This window comes from Megalobrama amblycephala, linkage group LG24 (assembly GCF_018812025.1).
Source record: "Megalobrama amblycephala isolate DHTTF-2021 linkage group LG24, ASM1881202v1, whole genome shotgun sequence".
NCBI classification, from domain to species: Eukaryota; Metazoa; Chordata; class Actinopteri; order Cypriniformes; family Xenocyprididae; genus Megalobrama; species Megalobrama amblycephala.
In genome coordinates, this window is record NC_063067.1 from 32,150,116 (window position 1) to 32,167,844 (window position 17,729).

The following is a 17,729-nucleotide window of genomic DNA, read 5'->3' on the forward strand; positions in this document are numbered from 1 at the left end:
GAAATTGATTTTGTTTTGGATGTACAAATGTCATGTGGAATATCAATGTATCATTACAAAGCTGAATCAGATTGGTATTACACTTCATCCCTGATTCATTTCAATAAGAAAAGAAATATTTCAAAACCTGAACTGCCTATGAAAATCCAGCTGCATTGTGGTATAGAAAAGCCCATCTACATTTTTCTCACTGAATGTCCTGTTTCACTAGGAAATGCATCATATTACAGCGGTAAAATGATTTTATGTTGACTGCTTATGTTAAAAGGTTTCCCGCAGCTCCTTTTGCGGTCCTTTTCATTGTGTGATGATTAGCGCCAGAGAGTATCATCAATTCCACTTCCTCACACCTCATCTACACCAATCATTAAGACCCAAGCCCACCTGAGGCTCTAACCAGTAGCACGCATTTCAGAGGCCAGCCCACTAATACGGACAGATTTTCAAAGAGCGCAAGATCATTTGAGGATCCTGAGGCCTCGCTAGTCGTTTACTCTGACAGGGTGTCAGCTGGGTTGAACTCCCATGTGTCTGCACACCCCAGGAACAGATGCTGAGAGAAAAAGGGCCAAATGCTATGCGTTAATTCACTAGCAAGAGCAGTGGATGCAAAGAAGCTAATGGAGGTGTAAATGCTAAAACAGTCTTAAATGTGAGTGGTTCTCAATATTTTGGACTCCAGGGCCCCCCATTGTCCACAAAATTATTTGAAAGCCCCATAACTTTTCCAGGTATTCATGATTTACCGGATAAGGAGTTTAAAAATATATTTAGATGACGAATTCTCTGATTGGGTTAGTTCACCCAAAAATGAAAATTCTGGCATTACTTACTCACCTTCATGTTGTTTCACACCCGTAAGACCTTAATTCATCTTCAGATCACAAATTAAGATATTTTTGATTAAATTCGATGGTTCAGTGAGGCCTGCATTGACAGCAAGATAATTAACACTTTCAAATCTCCCCGAATGTTACTCAAAACATATTTAAAACAGTTAATGTGACTACAGTGGTTCAACCTTAATGTTATGAAGCGATGAGAATATTTTTTGTGCGCCAACTAAATAAAACTAAATAACGACTTTATTCAACAATATCTAGTGATGGGCGATTTCAAAACACTGCTTCATGAAGCTTCGAAGCTTTACGAATCTTTTGTTTCAAATCAGTGCTTCGAAGGGCGTATCAAACTGCCAAAGTCACATGATTTCAGTTAACGAGGCTTCGTTACATCATAAGTGTTTCGAAATTTCAATGGTTCACCACTGGGGGGCGTGACTTTGGCAGTTTGATACACACTCCGAACCACTGATTCAAAACAAAAGATTCGTGAAGCAGCATTGAAATCGCTCATCACTGAATATTGTTGAATAAAGTTGTTGTTTTGTTTTTTTGGCACACAAAAAGTATTCTTGTCACTTCATAACATTAAGGTTGAACCACTGTAGTCACATGAACTGTTTTAAATATGTCTTTAGTTATCAATGGAGGCCTCACTGAGCCATCGGATTTAATCAAAAATATCTTAATTTGTCTTCTGAAGATGAACGAAGGTCTTACAGGTGTGGAATATGGAAGACCATAAAGACAAATATCCCGTCTTCAGATGTTACGTGTACAGACGTTATAATGCGTGGATTGTACAGACATTAAAGGTGCCCTCGAATGAAAAATTGAATTTATCTTGGCATAGTTAAATAACAAGAGTTCAGTACATGGAAATGACATACAGTGAGTCTCAAACTCCATTGTTTCCTCCTTCTTATATAAATCTCATTTGTTTAAAAGACCTCTGAAGAACAGGCGAATCTCAACATAACACCGACTGTTACGTAACAGTCGGGGTGTACGCCCCCAATATTTGCATATGCCAGCCCACGTTTCCAACATTATAAAAGGCATTAGACAAGGGCAGCCAGTATTAACGTCTGCATGTGCACAACCAAATCATCAGACTAGGTAAGCAAGCAAGAACAATAGCGAAAAATGGCAGATGGAGCAATAATAACTGACATGATCCATGATAACATGATATTTTTAGTGATATTTGTAAATTGTCTTTCTAAATGTTTCATTAGCATGTTGCTAATGTACTGTTAAATGTGGTTAAAGTAAAAAAAAAAATGTAGGGTTTGCAGTGCTAGTGGATGTGACTTTTATTTTGATAGCGGAAATCTTGAGATTTCGTGAATAACGTGTTTAGCCGCAATTACGTGTACACGCGTTATAACGTCTGTACACGTATCATCTAAAGACATATTTGTCTTTACGGCCTTCCATAGTGGAATGACATGAATGTGAGTAATTAATGACAGAATTTTCATTTTTGGGTGAACTAACCCTTTAATGCATCACGTTGCCTTCTTGAGCATCAGTGAATGTTTGCAGCTTTTGTGATAGTTGTGTATGTAATTAATCATATCCCATATGCATGAAATAGCATTCAGCTCCATACAGCAAAGCAACAGCAACAACTATAATTCAGATGGAAACCGTTTTTGAGTCTTCCGCACAGATTTTTTTTCATGGGAGCAACAAAACAACAGGCACAGTTTAGAGGGAAAATTACTGACAAGGAAGGACATGAGCTGGTTTCCACCACCCACACTGTGAAATTCACAAATTTATTCTTAAGAATACACATACTGTCTAGTGCAGCTTTAGTAGATGGCACAACAGGTTAACCATACATCCATGACTGAGCAAATATGACGGAATATTACTTGACTTGATGCATTGGTTCCAGTCACAGCTTCTTAACGCTTTCACCCATGTATATTTATTATCTTTTCTTTTCACCATGTTTATCTCAAAGAGCAGCTGTATGTGTCAGGAACATACCAAGGATCAGGGTAAGGGCCAAGAACAAAACGCTCTAGACATCTCAGAATGTAATAGCTTTTCCGCTCTGTTCAAATAATCAGTGGCTTCTAACGCGAGGCCTTTCACGAGCGATGCAAATAAGAGCCGTTCGACGTCAATACGTGGTTTTCAGTTGGGTAAAAATAGTAGCGAGGCAAGTGAGGCCCAATCAAGGGCACTTGACACACAGTGGCAAATAGGTGACACATCCGCGAAGGATGTGATATCAGGAGAAAACGGAGATCAAGTGAAGGGAGGTGTGAAGTGGGGTTACGTTCGCCTCAGGGCTTTTCTGGAAAGTGCTGTTTCTCCAGTGTGGCTAAGGTTGAACTCGAGTTGACCCTGCTGTTCATATCAATTTTGTATGTGGGGGGGGCAGCATCATTGATATGACTGCTGGTATGGGCTCCAAAGCACCAGGCTCATCTGCTCATCTCTCTGCACTCCTCATGGTGCTGAGACCTTCAACACCTGTGGACCACTCTGGAGACCAGTCTCTGGCTGTGACAGCCAGCGTATGCTCCAGGGGAGCAATCTCTGCCTCCACACACACACACACACACATTTGTGGGCCAGCAATGCAGGCCAGCTGGTCTCAATACTTTTTTGATTTTCAAAACACAACCAAAACAAGAACACATACTTATGAACTGCATACACTAGAACTGAGTGATATATTGAATAATACCAACATATTCATGATAATTATGCTGATGATATAAAATTATGCAACCTCAGATTGTGTCATTGGACTCATTTTGAAAAATTTCATTTGGAAAGTATGAAAGTATTAAAGGGATAGTTCACCCAAAAATGAAAATTTGGAAAACAGTAAAGAAGATATTTTGAGCTGAAACTGTGGTCCTCGGTGATTCATATAATGGAAGTCAATGGGTGCCGTCACTTTGAGATTTAAAAAAAAAACATATGCAGACAAAACAAATTTAATACCCGCAGCTCCTGATGACACATTGAGGTCTTAAGAAGTGAAACAACCAGTCTATGCAAGAAACATTTTTTTTACAGCATTATTACCTGTAATCCACAGCCTCAGCAAAGGGTCCTGAGCGAATTCACGACAGTCTGCAGCACAATCTTCCTGTCTCATAATGACTTAATGAGAAACGTTGACAAACACTGAGAATCTATGAAAAGTCAATCTTCCCAAATGAGATATAGATTGTGGCATCCAGGCTAAGCACAAGTATGTACGATTTTGATGAACAATACAGCACACGCGTCTTCCCTCTCCACTGTAAACAAACACAGCATCAGCTCACTTGTGAGATCGCTCCCATGCATACGTCATTATGTGATAGGAAGCTCGAGCTCCAGATTCGTGTTCAGGACTGTTTGCCAAGGCTGTGGGTTACAGGTAAAAATGCTGTAAAAATTGTTTCTTGCATAGACTAATCGTTTCACTTCTAAAGACCTCAATGTATCTATTAATTTAGTTTTGTCTGCATACACTGTAAACCCGAATAAGTTGGGCTAACTCAAAAAATTTGAGGTAATCAGTTACATCATTTTTCTGAGTTATGATGTTCCCAATTTTAAGTAAGCAGAACTATCAAGTTTTAAGTTAGTAGTATGCATGATAATTGCTCCTAACTTGAAGTACTGAGTTAGCTAACTCATACAGTTTGATAGCAATTCACATAAAATATTTAGTTAGTTAACTTTTTTTATTTTGAGGTCTTCCAAATTAAATGAGGTATTTACTTCACTGTAAACTCTAATGAGAAAATAAAAAAAATGCCAACTTGCTAATTTGCTAACATGTTAACAATAGCATGGTATAGCACTTACTGAATGAGTACAGCAACTTAAAACATATAACTTGTCTGCTCTCAAACCAAGAAGCATGCACCGCTCGTCACCCTGACGGTAACTCTCCAAAAACCCACATTAACAGAAACTCTTCTAAATTAGCATAACAAAACAATAATCACTAGTAAATCTCCCTTATCCATTAATTTTGCACAAAAAACCCCACTAAAATTAAAGACTAATTTAAAGGGGTACTTCACCCCTGGAAAGATGAATGTGTATTTAAAATTGGTCATTTATGTAGTAGAAATGTGAAATTATTTTTGAATTTGGAGCTTTCTAGACTGAGAAAAGGCAGAAAATGTATTTTTGACTAATGTGGATGAAAGACAACAACTCCCAGAATGCACTTGTTTCGCTGCCCTTGCGAGGCCACGCCCAAACCACGCCTATCGGTTACAATCGTGAGTTAGTTCATACATTTACAGCGAAATGGTGCTAAATTGACACACGGCCTAAGGCTGAAACAAATTCCTGCAAAATCATTTACAAGTAAACAGTGACATGGATATTCCGTATCATAGCAACAAAGCGTCTCAACAGAAAAAAAACGCTGCGCTGCAGAAGCGCTCTCACGGCTCACAGCGCGCTCACAGACGGACGTTTTAAGCAGAGCGCCTAGCGTTTTCAGCTGGCTAAAAACGCTCTGGTGGACACACGGCCTAAGCGTATTCGCCTAGAGGTAAGACTCGCTGATACTAGACTCTTATTTCTGATAACACAGTAGCCTATATGTAGTGTTGTAGGTAGCAGTGAAACTGCAAACTTAGCAAAGTAACGTTAGATAGACAATTACATATAAGTTGCATATAAGTTGACTGTTATCAAAGTAAAGCCACTGTTCTGTAAAACTGAGTTAGTCTATTTATCTATTTATGCTAACTTACCACAAAAGCCTGTTGTTGTATTGGTTGAGATGACTGCAGAGACCGATAAATTTGCGAGATGAACCACTGATGTAGTGCAGACTATAACAAAATAATGTTACTGTAAGCTTAAAAATATAACTGTGACACCCACTTTTGATAAAATCTTTGATCTATGTCCGTGAGTAACCTCAAACCTATGCCTCAAACGCGCATATGTTATGGGCGTGGCGAAAAAATGCCGAACTACTTGCTATTACTGGCTGTAGTTTTAAGCCTCTGGCCAAAAAAGCCTCCGATGACGCAAAATGACGATTTTTGCGTCATCGGAGGCTTTTTTACAGAATAAAAATGCATAAATCTCTCATCTCGGGCTGATATGAAGGGGGAAAGCACGGTAATTCGAAAATACTGGTGGTATTCTACTAATACAAAGCTTAATGCTAAATCCTGAAGTAACCCTTTAAGCATTTAGCATGGGCAAAGCATGCTGAGAAATAGAAATCCCAGTCCAGTTTCAGTTAAACTTAAGTTAGTCTAAATTAAAGTCTAAATAAAAAGAAATGAGTTCATACAACTCAAGACTACGATACAGTTCAGTTTACTTAAAATATATAAGTTCTGTGAACTCAAAAGAAAGTTCTAAATACTCATAACAGTTAATTTAACTGAACTAATTTGTTCAATTTAAGTTTGTCCTACTCAAAACAATTAAGTATTTTGAGCATTAGGGTTTACAGAGTATGTTTTTTGCTGTCTCAAAGTGACGGCACCCATTGACTTCCATTATTTGAATCACAAGGATTCTAATTCAACTTGAAAAGCACTATATAGTACCCTTACAAAAAAAGAAGTTTATTTAATAGAATAGAAGTGCTATTAGTAGGGTACAACAGGGCAAAAGGCACCTTTGATTTTATTTTTCTTTAAACCACTATATGGCACAAAAACTTGCCGCAGCACTTTTCTAAACATCCGCTTTTCAAGATGCATGTGCAAATTTGTCTGATCCTTGATGCGATCATGGACAGCAGCATTCTGAAGTAGTTTGAGGTAAAATTTGAAACTTAGCAATTAATCAGCGAAAAGCTTGCGTGCCGAACCATGGGGCCTGGTCTGTCACGGATCACGGATCAACTACGATCCGTAGACGATCGCGCGGTGCCGTATCTTTTCAATGTTAATCAGAGCTTTTGTCCTAACTAGCCGTGACTGCTTCATGGGTTGATTCTATTTTAGAAACTGTTATTATTTTTTTGCAATGTCGCAGCTGGAACAACAACACAAAGTATGATAATGATAATCTCAGGTACTGTTTATGTATGTGACGAGCAGGGCGGGCGAGAGCCGGCCTCGGTCTCTCACGGAGGAGCTCCGGAAGCATAAAGGAGGAGCAACGACAGCGAAGGACGAGAGAGGACCAGGCCTGGACTTTATTTTATGTTTTATTATGTTTGTGTGGCCGGCAGACCCACGCGGACGTCTGCCGGCCACACATTACTTTCGTTTTGTTCTTTGTTTATTTTATTAAAGATTATGGTTTCAATGTTCGCCGGTTCCCGCCTCCTTCTTCCCGTATTTACGAACTGTGTTACATTGGTGCCGAAACCCAGGAGGAAGGAGGGACATGCTGTCGAAGAGCCCTCGCTGCTGAGAGGGATCGCCGTGCTGCGGAGTTCGGGCAGCGCGGGAGTGAAGACCGCGAGAGGCTGCCCGAGGCAGTGGTGCTGGAGCCTAGTGACAGGTGGGACGGAAAACTCGCTGCCGTGCTCCTGGGACGAGGTGGAGTGGCTGCCGTCCAAGAGGGAGCGGAGGAGTTGCCGCTGTTCGCAGCGGGCCGGAGCCTGCTGCCGTCCGCCATGAAGGGGAAGACCAGGGGACGGCGGACTTGCTGCCGGCTGCCCTCAGCCGGAGGAGCCATTGCCGGCCGCCAGGAGGCGGTCGAGGATCGGGCCGTCCACCGAGCGTCCAGTGCCATCACCTGGCACCGCGAGGAAGAGCCTCTCGGCTGGCTGAGCGGCAGTGTGTCCGGGAACCGGACCAAGAATTTTTTTTTCCTTTCTTCCCTCTCTCGTTCTGTCGCTCCCTGTGCTTCCGTCTCCTTTTCTCTCGTCTCGTCTGTCCTTACCCCCAGGTGCTGCGGCCGCTGAGACAGGCCCTGGGGGGGGAAGTAGAGCGCAGTCTCGGGAGTACCCCCCGGCCTGCGAGGGGCGATGGGGGTATGTGACGAGTAGGGCAGGCGAGAGCCGTGAGGGAAGTCCCCCCCCGCCCCCCCCCCCAGTGAATAAATATAGGATATGATTACATAGGGCAAGGTACCTGAGATGAAGGTGGAGTTTGGGGAGGTGGAGGGATGTTGGAACAGCTGAGACTGAAGAGAGGTAAGCAGCTGCTTATATACTCTGGCTGTTGATCGGAAGATTAGATGGGCTCACTCCTCCCTAAATTACGTTTAGGAACTTCACTTTAAGTGGTGCAATAACCATAGATTTACACCTGTTATGGAGTGGACGTATAACAGCTTGTTTTCGTGAGTATAGTAATATATTCCAAAATGTAAAAATATACAACCTACTTGACTTTACTGGAAAAATATCATTCTTTTAATTCAGCCAAGAGGTCCTGTCATGACGAATCGATCTTCTACTGACCGCACGTCTTCCTGCGATGCGAATCCGCAGGTCGTTCACCAAACTTGAACTTTATAACAATGAAATACGAATCACAAGCTTGCATTTCCGGTCTGAAGCATTCGCATGTGTATGAATGGAAGTCAATGGGACGAAAAGTGCAGTGTGACCGCACCTTTTTCCATTTCGTTGCGAGTGCCGGAAGCTTGCCGAGAGAGCCCGCCCACACGCTCTTCTGATTGGCTGTGATTTTTTATCAACTTTATCGAGTCTCACAGTTGCGTCGCGTCTGGTGTGGACAGACAAATTGTTTGTTCCTGGAATCTTATTGCATTTTGTCTAGTTCGGACACGGTATAACCCCTAATACATTTTCACTTGTTAGTTGTTTTATTTTTAAATGTACATGTGGAATCCAAGTTGTAATCCATCCTAATAAAATCAACTTTGTCAGTGGATGTAAATCAGAACTTTTGTTTCCATTTAGTTTTGCAATTTCACTGGAATATATTGTGGCCACAAAAAAACAGTAATATAAAGAAACAATTTCCACCACCAATGAATATTCAAGCACCAGATCCCCAATTGTTATCACACGCACTAATCAAAAATTCTGCTCAATAACTGGAAATGCTTCCTCGTTATCAGAAACATTTTCACTGCAAGCTATTTTAATAAGTGGAGGGACAAATTGCAAAAGTTCCAACTGTAAATGACACTTATGCTTTTTGGTTGAAATGATGGCTCCTCTAATCCAAGCACAGAAACCTAACCTTTTGGTGAACACTAACCCTAGTATTCACCAAATCTAATGGGATTTTTGTTCTAAATGCTTGAAGTTAAATTTATTTTACTTATTTTAGTTAAATATATTTGGTCTTTACTGGCATTCAGCAGTATTTGTATTCACTGAGGAAGGATACATTAAGGAAACTCATTTCTCATGCAAGCCTCAGCAGGACAGGAGTTTGGGATTTCTAATAAACTTTGAAAGACAGGATATTTTGAACTCAGGGTTTGATGTATCTTTTCAAGCAATTACCTTGTCGTTTGCACAAATCTTTTTAGAACCCGCTTCATTTGAACTCTGCAGTCTGACTCACTTCAAAAAGATATTTTTGGTCTTCAAATCACAGTTCATTAAAGAATTTATATGGATGTATTCAATTCATCTTTAATATCTCATGCTGCCAGTAAGCACTGGGATTTGATAAAGTTTGTAAAATCTCTATTCTTTGGAGTTGCTTTGTCAATATTTTTTGCCAAGGTGTCAGGAAACTTGGGTGGTAAAAATGATATTTTGACAGTTAGGGGAGCAAGTGCTGCACTGTTCGAGCACCGGCCGGTGAGATAGTGGAAGAGTAATTTAAAAGTGCATCTACCTTCAGTTTTTATGAACCTCACAGTTGTAGCTGGGCAATTTATTCTAGAGAGTTGACAACTCAGCTTCCCTGCTCAATAGCAGGAAGAAGCCAGAGCAGAAGTGCTTCAGCCTTATTTGCACATCAAGAGAGGTGTGCAGGTTAAGGCTCAGGCACCGCTCTGCGTGACGCACGGCTCAGCAAAAGAAAGAGCAAAAAGATGATTAGAAGAAAGTAAGGAACGCACAGCACTAAGGCTAAACATCACCCGTGTGCTTTCAATCAGTGGGATGGAATCTGCTCTTTAACAGAGGTGGGCACAGCAGCCACTTTAGATGGAGATAAAAGATTTGTATCTTTAAGACATCCAAAATCATCCGGAAAGATATTCTTACAGCCACTGAATGTCTAAGTCAAAATACATCACTGTATGTGTCATATAAAGCACTCTGCAGTGACAAAAAGACCTGAAGTTGCTGCTTTAAGGCGACATGAGTGACAGAGACCACTGGGCTACGATTCAACAAAGCTGAGAACTTTATGCAAATGAGTAGTGACCAATAGGAGCAAAGACAGTGGAGATCATGTGATCCATCTCTCGTGAGATTAGGGATGTGAATTGTAAGAATATGATTCCTCTTAAAGCTGCCATTGAACGTTTTTTTTTTTACAAGATGTAATATAAGTCTAAGGTGTCCCCTGAATGTGTCTGTGAAGTTTCAGCTCAAAATACCCCATAGATTTTTTTAAGTAATTTTTTTTAACTGCCTATTTTGAGGCATAATTAGAAATGCGCCGATTCAGGCTGCGGCCCCTTTAATTGCTCATGCTCTCCGCCCCCTCCTGAGCTCTCGACTCTATCATTGCATAAACAAAGTTCACACAGCTAATATAACCCTCAAAATGGATCTTTACAAAGTGTTCGTCATGCAGCATGTCTAATTGCATAAGTATAGTATTTATTTGGATGTTTACATTTGATTCTGAATGAGTTTGATAGTGCTCTGTGGCTAAAGCTAACATTACACACTGTTGGAGAGATTTATAAAGAATGAAGTTGTGTTTATGCATTATACAGACTGCAAGTGTTTAAAAATGAAAATAGCGACGGCTCTTGTCTCCGTGAATACAGTAAGAAACGATGGTAACTTTAACCACATTTAACTGTACATTAGCAACATGCTAACAAAACATTTAGAAAGACAATTTACAAATATCACTAAAAATATCATGATATCATGGATCATGTCAGTTATTATCGCTCCATCTGCCATTTTTCGCTATTGTTCTTGCTTGCTTACCTAGTCTGATGATTCAGCTGTGCACAGATCCAGACGTTAATACTGGCTGCCCTTGTCTAATGCCTTGAACATGAGCTGGCATATGCAAATATTGGGGGCGTACATATTAATGATCCCGACAGTCGGTGTTATGTCGAGATTCGCCTGTTCTTCGGAGGTCTTTTAAACAAATGAGATTTATATAAGAAGGAGGAAACAATGGTGTTTGAGACTCACTGTATGTCATTTCCATGTACTGAACTCTTGTTATTCAACTATGCCGAGGTAAATTCAATTTTTAATTCTATGGCACCTTTAAACATAACAGTTTTGTTAACTCTTTTAGTACTTTAAAGGAAATACATTTAGTAAAGAAATGCAATTCCAAATAAGATGCTTTAACTTCACTGATTTAAGTCTCACTGTTAGTTGTAAAGTTCACTAAAATGAGCTGGCTCAGCAGGATCATTAGTTTGGGAATTGGAACCACTGTATGCATTTGATTCACTAAAGACCAATTCACACCGCACCGACAGACACCGAGTACATCACTTCTCAGACATTCTATGACCTGACAAACACAGACTCAACATGTTCAATCAGCAAAAACAAGTGCCGACCAACGGCAATAGAATCTGACAAGGGTAACGCACTGATCCGACAATACTCGACAAAGTGTCTGTTGCCGTCTGTCAGTGCAGTATGAATTGGCCTTAAAAAGAACTTATTCAAAGATTCATTGGTATGGGAATCAGACTGCAAAGACTGTTTGCTTTTGATTCACTAGAGTTGTTCATTTGAGTCATTTGTTATGTAAACATGTTTGCAGTAAGAAAACTGATTCATTGAGAAAATAGAATTACAAATATTTGCACCAAAAATACATCTAATTGTGTGAGATTTTCAAAATGTACGCAGAGCACCAACAACATTAACACCACGTCCTAACTAGACAAGATGTGATGCTGCTGTTTATGTGATGCTTTCTATTTAGGCGACTTTGTGGTTTGGAGGGATGCAGAAAACATAGGTGAGTCGCTATGTGTGTGTGTGTGTGTGTGTGTTAAAAGGCGTTATAAAGGTGTTCCTCTTAAATCTTTGTTAATAAAACATCATTAAAATTGTTTATTTGAGTTCATATATCGTGCATGACTTCAAAAGCCAGAAAAAACGCAACAATGGATAATTTACCCCAGATCTTGAAAATTCATTGAAAGAAAATTAAAGGACAAATTGTATCAGTCAATAATGTTTAAAAAAAATATTAATTTGATTATGTACTTTTCCATTTAGCTGTGAGTGCGAGACAGCAGTGCACTTGCAGAGAGCTGATTGGCTGTGATTTGTGACTAATTTTGTTGCATCTTGTAGCCATGTTGCATCTGCAAGTGCATAAAATGTGCCTGTTGCTGTAATGTTATCACATCTTGTATGGTTAGGATTAGGAAGAGACAAGAATGCCTGCTAGCGACAGCACAGCGACCTGGCGACCTCAAAATCTCGGTCATTGTCAAACAGGGAGAAGAGCATTTCTGATCAGCTATTTTCAGATTTCCAGAAACAGACTGCGAGCAGCAAGCCTGTTTCAAGCAAGTATTCAAAATACACTTTTGAAAAAAGATGTACACATTGCATTTAAGAGATCATATAAAATTGAATGACGCATGGCACACAACATGTGCCACTTGTTTAATTGATGTGCATGTGTCAATGCATTCACCGAGCCCTGCCAGCATGAAGCCGGTGTAAATATTGCAGTTTTATGGCTCTTCTGTTGAGATGGAGCCCAGGATGACACTATGAGGTACAGCCTCGAGATGTGAAATCCATAATCCATTAAATTACAGGAGCACTCCTGACTAACCATTGCCATCAGATAATGCAGATGTCAAAAAGTGACACGCTGCTCCCCAGCATATATCTAATCTGAACATACAGCAAAAATTAATGGACTGTTAAGACATACCAAAATGAAAGATCACTTTGTTGTCACAGGCAACTCTCACCATTGCGAGGGAGTGAAAATTGTGAATTCTGTACATCTTGGTCATTAAATTCTAATAATATCATACAGTGCTGCATGAATAAACATAACATCATGCATGATTGGTGTTGCAGAATCATTTAAATTACTGAGAGGATGAAAAATGTTCCAAAACGAAGTGAGCTGTAGGCAGCATTAAGGCGTTATGGGCACGATCTAGATGCAAAGACCGCTCCAAATGGTAGGCAGCATTTATTTTTTCTTTCAGATACTTTAATTTGGCCAAATTTAGAGCAGCATCCTTGTTATTTCTTCACAGGAAAGCTAATGTAATGAGCTCTGTTAAAAAATACACCCAAGATGGCGGACATAAAGATTGTAAGAGTCAACTACAAAAATATTATCCATTAAAAATCAGGTAACACTTTACTTGAAGGGGTGTGCATAAGACTGACATGACACCTTCATAATCATGACATGACACATGTCATGAATATGAAGGAGGTTTTATGAATGTTTATGACAACTGTCATTAAGTGTCATTCGCTCAATTATGTCATTTTTAATGCAAAGATGACATTGTTTGAGATGTCCGAGTTATGACAACTTGACATAAACCAATACATCGTAACCTGTCAGTGTCTTTGTCATGACAACTTGACATCATTTAGCTTTATGGGTTAACATTACATTAAACTGTCATGTGGTTGGTTTTGACATGAGGTCATTATAATAGTGTCATGAATATGTATCTTGAGCTCAAGTACAGTGGTACAAATTGAACTTGTCATTAAAATGTCATTAAGTGACAATACTCTGACAAACTCTTTTTTGTTTTTTAAGTTTCCTCCAACAGAAGGTCAGATAATAGACAATTTCAAATTTCGTAAAAAAGATGACACTGTTATAAAATAATGGTAACACTTTATTTTAGGGTCTTTTAACTAGTTGCTTATTACTATTAGCATTCATATGGCTAAAATATTGGCTATTTATTAGTACTTATAAAGCACATATTAATGCCTTATTCTGCATGATCTTATTCTACATTCTTAATCCTACCCAATACCTAAACCTAACAATTAACTATAATAAGCAGTAAATTAAGAGTTTATTGAGGGAAAAGTCATAGTTAATCGTTTATATATGTGTTCCCTATACTGAAATGTTACCAAAATAATGTAATGTAATGTTAACCCATAAAGCTAAGTAGTTTTTTAAGTTTGATAATTAATCTGCTATGTCATGTTTATGACAGGTTATGATGTTTTGCTAATGTCAAGTTGTCATGACAAAGTCACTGACAGGTTATGATGCGTTGGTTTATGTCAAGTTGTCGTAACAAAGACATCTCAAACAATGTCATCTTTGCATTAAAAATGACATAATTGAGCGAATGACACTTAAACTTAAACTTCATAAAACCTCCTTCATATTCATGACACGTGTCATGTCAAGATTATGAAGGTGTCATGTCAGTCTTATGCACACCCCTTCAAGTAAAGTGTTACCAAAAATCAAGTATTGACACAAAATTAATCAACTAATAAAATTGGATATTTCACACTATGGACCAGCGCAAACCCTCAATCCTGACTACTGTCAAGATTTACTAAAGACACGCAGTAAAACATCAGAGCTGAAAAGTTGTGGACAGGGTTATTTTTGCAGCTGACCTTATTGCATATGCATTTGTAGGAGTTTTCACTTTCAGACGCAACATTTATGGGAGGAAAGTATTTAAATTGAATCATGCAAGGTGATTTACTAAGGTTTGCGCTAGTCAATTTACTGGTATTTGCGCCATTATTTAATGCCAAAAAAAATGCGTGTCATAAATAGGGCTGGGTAAAAAATATCGATTTCTCGATTTTAATCGATTCTCATTTTTACGAATCAATATCGTTTCTTAAATCCCAAGAATCGATTAGTCTAGTCTGTTTTCAGTTGATGAAGTGAGCAGAATGTGTAGCGCCTCCCTATCCAATAAATCACAATAATCTTCTGTGCTTTGTTACTTTTGATATGAAGCAAAGTCTCAGATTTCAAATGACGTCCATCTTATTATGAGATTAAAAAATAAATACCGTTTTGGTGCTGTTTAATGTGGCGTGACAGATCGCTTTAGCTCCTCAGTTAAAGAGAAGCAGCAGCACAGAGCATCCTCTGCTGAGCTTTAATACAGTTACAGCGCGAAATAAACATGCATGAACATCTGAAGGATACGTTAAAATATACAGTACAACTTACTGAAATCGTATCATGTCTCGTGTAATCGCTCAATCAGTGTTTCAACCTCGGAAAGACGTCAATAAAATAGCTTGTAAACAATGTCACGTAACGTCACATTTACCTCCAGAAAAACATATTCAGTGACCATAAACTCATTAGTCAGCTACAAAAGTGAACTCTATAAAGCAGGTTTTTCTGATAAATATAGCTATGCACCAGTTACATATTCATTAATGTTCTTCAATATTTAATGCATATTTGAAAAAATCAGTTTTGACAGCCACGATTTAAATGTTTATATTTCAAAAAAACGAATTGGAGCAGAAATATGATTATGTAATTCTAAACTTGATTCATAATAAAAACATCATTGAGTGTAATTTAAGTGTTGTATATAAATAAGTTAATTTAACCTTCAATATTATTATAGTAGTACCAACTGACTCCATGTGTAGTTTACAGCATTAGTTGAGAGATTTTTTTCCTCTAGAAAATTTGCCATGTACTGTAACTGAAATACTACATCCAAAATAATCGATATTGAATCAAATTGAATCGAAATTGTAATCGTAATCGAATCGAAAGCATGTGAATATTAATCGAATCGAATCATGAAAATTGTGTCAATACCCAGCCCTAGTCATAAATCAGATGCTAATTTGAGCTGCTCTTGGTAGATTGCGTTGGTCATTATAGAAAAGAGCCGGCTCCGTCCATGTATGTTAATGTGTGCATTGTCAGTAAACAACTCGCAGAACTTTCCACTTCCATCTGTGCTTTTACAGGATTGCGCCCTCACGCTAATTTGCCATTTAGTAAATCTGGCCCTAAATTTGAAGATGTAGCTTCATTGGCAACATTGATAACAACAAACAAACACTTTGTAAGCCCATATGATGGTGTCAGAAAGCAAAGGAAAAGAGTTAAAGAGCAAGAAAAACAAACAGTCCCATACCTGTACTGAGGAGGAGGAATGCCCTTTGCATCACAGGTCAGTGTAGCGTCTTCCTCCAGTGAGCCCACTGTCAGGTCACTGGGCTCCATTCGCCATTTCGGACCATTAAAAGACTTATAATCCAGACACTCTGAGAGCAAACAACAGAGTACAATTTTAGATTTGTATCTTAATGCACAGTTTAAACTGAAGTGTGTCAGTTTTTCTATGTTAAAATACTTTTTCCGATCTCATCTTAATGGAATAGTTCACCCAAAAATAAACAGTACAAAACTGGATCCTTTATTAAAGGTGCCCTAGATTATGTTTTTAAAAGATGTAATATAAGTCTAAGGTGTCCCCTGAATGTGTCTGTGAAGTTTCAGCTCAAAATACCCCATAGATTTTTTTTTTATAAATTTTTTTAACTGCCTATTTTGGGGCATCATTATAAACGCACCGATTTATGCTGTGGCTCCTTTAAATCTCCGCCCACAGAGCTCGCGCTTGCCTTAAATAGTGCCTTAAAGTTTACACATGCAGCTAATATAACCCTCAAAATGGATCTTTACAAAGTGTTCGTCATGCATGCGTCGGATTATGTGAGTATTGTATACTGTTATATCATTTACATTGATTATGAATGAGTTTGAGGCTATGCTGCGTGGCTAAAGCTAACATTACACACTGTTGGAGAGATTTATAAAGAATGAAGTTGTGTTTATGAATTATACAGACTGCAAGTGTTTAAAAATGAAAATAGCGACGGCTCTTGTCTCCGTGAATACAGTAAGAAACGATGGTAACTTTATCCACATTTAACAGTACATTAGCAACATGCTAACGAAACATTTAGAAAGACAATTCACAAATATCACTAAAAATATCATGATATCATGGATCATGTCAGTTATTTTTGCTCCATCTGCCATTTTCGCTGTTGTTCTTGCTTGCTTACCTAGTCTGTTGATTCAGACGTTGATCTAGACGTTTTGCCGTTGTCTAATGCCTTTCATAATGATAATGTTGGGACCGTGGGCTGGCATATGCAAATATTGGGGGCGTACACCCCGACTGTTACGTAACAGTCAGTGTTATGTTGAGATTCGCCTGTTCTTCGGAGGTCTTTTAAACAAATGAGATTTATATAAGAAGGAGGAAACAATGGAGTTTGAGACTCACTGTATGTCATTTCCATGTACTGAACTCTTGTTATTTAACAATGGCAAGATAAATTCAATTTTTCATTCGAGGGCACCTTTAAGGAGAGACAATTATATATAAGCCATACTGTAGGATTATGCCTTTAAAAGGTGTAAACACTATAGCTCTGTGATGCTTTCAAAACATTGTTCTGTTTGCTTTAGTATCCCAAGCAGCCAGAGACATTGACACCAGTGGTGTGAGTTTGTTGGCGGCACGAATGTCTGTTAATTTGTCTGATCAATGACTGATGGGGGATTATAAGTCACTATAAGTCACCATGAATTCAAAATTGACAATTCTTTTTATTTTTAGAATTTTGCATGGTTTATTATAATTGATTTATGGTGTACTTCATTTTTTTTTTTTTTCAATTCATGTGCCCTTGTTATCAAAACTCCCCCCACAACAACATCTCTTCTCTGATGACATGTGCACTAGTGAGAGGACGACAGCGATTTAATGATTCAATCCATTCCCATTTGGACAAAATCCAATTTCTTCTCATTCAAGAAGCTGTTTTACTCTGTTACACGTCACAGTACA

General features: G+C 38.7%; 1 protein-coding gene across 1 annotated transcript in view; it reads right to left on the minus strand.

The window, feature by feature from the left end:
- cntn3a.2 (contactin 3a, tandem duplicate 2) overlaps positions 1-17,729 on the minus strand; it is a 106,281-nt gene that overhangs the window by 65,828 nt on the left and 22,724 nt on the right. Inside the window, exon 3 of the mRNA XM_048178857.1 lies at positions 16,002-16,131. Coding sequence (XP_048034814.1) covers positions 16,002-16,131 — 130 coding nt within the window. The remainder of the gene's footprint in view (positions 1-16,001; positions 16,132-17,729) is intronic.